Source organism: Lottia gigantea (assembly GCF_000327385.1).
Source record: "Lottia gigantea unplaced genomic scaffold LOTGIsca_14, whole genome shotgun sequence".
Taxonomy (NCBI): Eukaryota; Metazoa; Mollusca; class Gastropoda; family Lottiidae; genus Lottia; species Lottia gigantea.
In genome coordinates this window covers 3,817,185-3,822,227 of record NW_008707617.1, presented here as the reverse complement: position 1 = coordinate 3,822,227, position 5,043 = coordinate 3,817,185, and the positions used below count along the sequence as shown (strand labels likewise).

General features: G+C 33.7%; 3 protein-coding genes across 3 annotated transcripts in view; all 3 read left to right on the top strand.

Annotated features, from left to right (window-relative positions):
- LOTGIDRAFT_157638 (hypothetical protein) overlaps positions 1–1,363 on the top strand; it is a gene marked incomplete at both ends in the record, with an annotated part of 2,407 nt that extends 1,044 nt beyond the window's left edge. Inside the window, one exon of the mRNA XM_009049838.1 lies at positions 456–1,363. Within this exon, the coding sequence (XP_009048086.1) occupies positions 456–1,363 (908 nt within the window). The remainder of the gene's footprint in view (positions 1–455) is intronic.
- Positions 1,364–2,623: 1,260 nt separating this feature from the next.
- On the top strand, positions 2,624–4,303 carry LOTGIDRAFT_157637 (hypothetical protein; the record flags this gene model as incomplete). The annotated part of the gene is made up of 1 exon (XM_009049837.1): positions 2,624–4,303. One exon carries the CDS (start codon positions 2,624–2,626, stop codon positions 4,301–4,303), a length of 1,680 nt encoding a protein of 559 aa, XP_009048085.1.
- A 150-nt stretch (positions 4,304–4,453) lies between these two features.
- LOTGIDRAFT_157636 (hypothetical protein) lies at positions 4,454–5,034 on the top strand (the record flags this gene model as incomplete). The annotated part of the gene is made up of 2 exons (XM_009049836.1): positions 4,454–4,658; positions 4,727–5,034. 2 exons carry the CDS (start codon positions 4,454–4,456, stop codon positions 5,032–5,034), a joined length of 513 nt encoding a protein of 170 aa, XP_009048084.1.
- Between the last annotated feature and the right edge of the window lie 9 nt (positions 5,035–5,043).

Here is a 5,043-nt window from a genome sequence, read left to right as displayed (position 1 = left end):
TGAATGCATTTCTCGATAAATACGGAAAAGACACGACCACAAATTTTCAACTTGTGAAATGGGCCAAGGAGTTGAACGTCTCGCCGTTTTATTATTGCATGCGAGATGAAATTGATGAACTGAAATACAAGAAAGGTAAATTTTACGCCATCTCAAACATTCACACGTCGGATCAAAAAGGAGTTCATCACTCTGCTTTACACAAAGATTCTTCGAATAACTTTTATTTCTTTGATTCTTTCGGTCTAGAACCGACAGAAGAGATAACGAAATTAACTAGCAAACCAATCAAATGTTCTACGTTTCAAATTCAAATGCCAGGACAAAAGCTGTGTGGACAGCTGTCGCTTTGGGTTTTATATCGGTTGAGTTTGGGAGAAAAGTTTGAAGAAATTATAATAAATTTAACTCAATAAAAATGGCAAACAAGTTTGGATTAGGGTCTTTACCTCTAGAATCTAAAAATCCCATGAGTTCTACGGCGTTTATAAACAAAGCGAAACCTTTTTTCGTGGATCAAATCGGAGACACCTTACAAGGGGATATCGATATGAACAATTTCAAAATAACTAATTTAAAGTTTCCAGGAAACGATAACGATGCCGTGAACAAGAAATATTTACGGGATCAAATAAACGCAATTCAAATAGATAAGGACCATGTTGAAAATAGAATAAATGACGTGAAAAGATTCATCAGACGAAATATTAAAAATCTTGTGGACGAACCCAAACTACAACAAGAGTTAACGAGTTTCAAACGTCTTATTCAAGTGGATAAAACAAGTCAGTTGATATCTAAATTAGACGATAAGATTACGAAGGTAAAAATAGACGTCCAACGTTTAATAGACAACCCAAATGTAAACGAGGATAGATTGAAACGAAAACTAACCGCTTTGAAAAGAAAACTTGGTGAATTGCTAGCAGAACTAGACAAGACCGCGGACAAAACCGAGTTACAAAATTCGATATCCAATTTGAACGAAAAGATCGCGAAGCAAAAATCAGATGTTCAAGATATAATTAACACACTTCCCATTGACAAAGATACGTTGAAACAACAATTGACTGCTTTGGATACTAAAATCACGGACGAATTAGAAAAAGAAGTGGGTGTGATTAAAAACTTTCTTCAAAATAAATTTCGAGATGATATGAAAAATTATATTAAAGAACAGGTCAATCTTTTTGTATCTAGAATTCATGACAATTTTTTGAGACAAGAGAGAAAGTTGAGCAAATTAGAAGCTATTGTCACGGACAAATCGTATTATTTCAACCACCATTCGAAAGTGATACTGTCTTCGATAGAAAAGACCAAATTTATAAATCAAACAAATACGGATTCAAAGCAGAAATAAAAGTGGGTTCTCTCGCATATGGTGAACCTAAAAACGTATTCGATATCGGCGAAACGCAAGAGTTTTCTTTTCGAGGTAATTGTCTGATTCAAATAGAGTTTCCCATGAAGGTTAAAGTCAATAAAGTAGTCTTCAAACAAACCGGCGTCAAACATATTTAATTATTCAATGATGGTAATTTGGAAGAGAATATACGTTTGATTGATAAAAGGGATCAGGAAATTGAAACGAAAAATGGTAAATATGTAGACACCTTTAAAATGGAAGTAGAAAATGATAAGGATATCATTGGAATCAAAGATTTGGATATGATATTGGAGACGGAAAATCCACCATTAACCAACATTGTCAAAATTCCACCATCACTTATAATACCCGTATACGTACCGGACCAATAGAATCGAGCAGTCACGAGTTTTTACGAACAACAGACTTTGAATACGTAAAACTGTATTTTGTTTTAGGTGGAAAATACACCTCGATCGATGTTCATAAAAGTCAACAAGAAAGAGAGTTTATAGTACATTTTTCGTTTGCCGAAGGTTCCGACTCCATCCTTGAAGGTGGTGGTTTTATTTCTAGAGCCAAGATAAACATCGAAAAAGAAAAAAGAAAATATTCCTATCATCTTAAAGAGGACCATACGAAAAAAGAAATGTCGTTAGTACGCGTAAATGTTTTTACTTTTAATACCCGCAAATATAATAATGCTAGGCCAAACAAGGAGTCTCCATACGATATTCCGTGGTTCCATTTATCGGAAATTCACTTAATTTAACGACTTAAAAAATGGAACTCGAAAGCAGACAACAATACATGATAGACAAACAAGAAGAGTTGAAAATAAAGTTAAGACAGTACAATTCATGCAGGAAAACATGGAGTAGAATCGATTCTGTTTTCAAAACAGCGAGTGTAGTTCTAACGATAGGAACAACACTTGCAACGGCCGTGACTGGTGGGTTAATGGTTCCTGTACTTGTCCCAACTGTATTGGCCACAATTACTGCTATTCAAACTTCATCTTGTGGCTTGATTGCTATAGGTTTCACGAGCAAAAAGAAAGCTCATTATAAAAAGAAAACGGATATCTTGAATATGTATCTTAATCAATTGTACATCTTTTTCGAAAGATCGAGAGAAGACAAGAACATAACAGTTGAAGAATTACAAGAATTCAATGAAATTTTGGACAAATTCCATACAGAAATATCAGCGGTCAAAATAAAGAAATAATCAAAAATATACACTTAAAAAAATATGAATAAAATCGAACTTGATGAAACATTGATAGTAAACGCCCTATTTTCCGATGTTATCAAGGCTATCTCTGATAAATTTAAAACATTCAAAGGACAAATTAAAATAGATGGAGAGATAGTCGAGGAAGGGAATCACAGACAATACATGTCACTCCTCGGTTTCAATGCCAAAACTTTTCACAATATCTTTTCAAATATGGACAAAAAATCCGATGCTTCCGATTGGTATTTTACAGGAAAAATAATTTTAATGAAAGACAATTTCCAAGAAATCAAAAGATCGAGAGTTGGTAGAGGAGGAACTGATCTACTTAAAAAGATAAATGAATACGAAGGCGAAAATTGTTACATACCTACAGATGGTCACTGTTTTATCAAATGCGTCATTCGTGTTTTGAACAAAGATTTAACGTGTAAATTTCAAGAATACATCAACGGGTTTTCAAAAGCAAATAGAAAAGGAGTGATGACTTGTGCTAGAATGAATGAATTCAACAAGAAATTTAACACTTCGTTTCAAATTTATAATCCCAAAAACAGACATTTTCACCCCAGAGACGTTCACGATGAATTAGATTGGGTTTTGTACTTACACAACTCGCATTTCTGTTTGATTAGAAGAAGCCAAGAAAGTTTGGGAATTCAAGAAATAGAAGACAATTACGAACAGGTGTGGAAAACGTGTAGAGACGACAACGCAGTAACACAGGTTTCACCTTTCGCTTGGGATTGCGAAACGTATTCAGAAAAAGACACGCGAAGAGCAATTCCTTATGCCTGCACTTTAATTAATTTAGAAAAACTAAGGAAAATGTTAAACAGAATAAATAATCTCTTTCCAGATTTAAAGCCGTCAGATCCCATTCCAGAAGAATTTTATGATAAACTAATGAATGTAGTAGAAATATTTGTAGGTACAGATTGCATCGATCAAATGTTGAAATATTTAGGTCAATATGATAGAAAGAGATTAATATTAATTTCTCATAACGGCAGTGGATTCGACAACGGGATCGTGCTTAAAAATGCAAAAAAACTAACGCATTGCCCTTTAAAAACACCCAGGGGAATTCTATCTTTTCCTTTATCTAATCCATACACGGATGAAGATTTACAGAAAAAATGGAAAAGACAGAAAGAAATAACGGGTAATTATTTACAACATATTAATTTCACGTGTTCCTACCAACACGAATCCTCTAGTTTGGCTGCATGGGGAAATTCTTCCAATCTTCCCGCGAATTTGAGAAAGATTGCCGACGTAGATATCGCTAAATACACGCGAGACAACTGGGAGGAATTGAGACACGAATGGGAACCTTACGCCAAGAGAGACACTCTCTGTTTGGGAGCTTGTTTGATAAAATACAACCAAGTCACGAAAGAAGTTGTAAACCAGAATATGTCTAATAATCTAACGGCTCCATCTTTATCTTTAAAGGGTTGGTATTATTTATATCATTACGATAAAGAAATGGTGGAAGAAGAATGGTATGAAACTACTAGAATGGTTGCGAAACATACCGAAAAAGAAAATATAGAAAAAGTTTATTCGCACACAAATCCTTTTATAAGAAATTTTATCAGACGATCTATTAAAGGAGGAAGTGTTTCGGCAAATAGAAAATCATTTGAAACGAACAAAATGGATGAAATTTGTAACGTATTAAAGGAATAAATTTCACAAAGTGAAAGTAATAACATAATTGATTTATCCAAAGAATACAGCGCAAGCACAAAAGACAAAACGGAAGTTCATTCGAGACTTAAAAAAATAGAATGTACTAAACTAATGGCATTTGATGCTAACGGTTTATACGCTTCCGCCATGTCGGATTTAGACAGTGAATATCCAAGAGCCGAAAGTGGAAGACCGTTTCTACCAGAAGAAGAAAAAGAATTTGTAAAACTCTTCAATAAACAAAAAATCAGACCTAGAACAGCTATTTTAACAGTGTGGTTTGACTATCCCAAAAACATGTTCTTCCAACCGATACCAGCTAAAGATAAAATCACTTTCACGAATACAGAAGGTAAAAAGGAAACTGGTAACAAAATCAGGTTCAGGTTCACGACGTTTTAACATCGGTCGATATTCAAGAAATAGTGAAAGTCGATGGACGAATAATTAGAATATTAGATGGTATAGTTTACGAAGAAAATTTTAAAACTCCACCCTATAGAGATTATATTTTAATTTTGAGAGATTTAAGAAATAAATATAAACGAGAAGGTAATATCGTGGGTAGTAATTGCATGAAATTATTAGGTAATTCCTTGTATGGTAAATCAATTCAGAAAGATATATTCACAACTAGACATTTATGGAATGAAGCAACTTTACAGGCCAACTTTGATTCACGCGTTAAAACCTATGAGAAAATTAATGATTTACTCAATATATTGTGAAACAGAAAT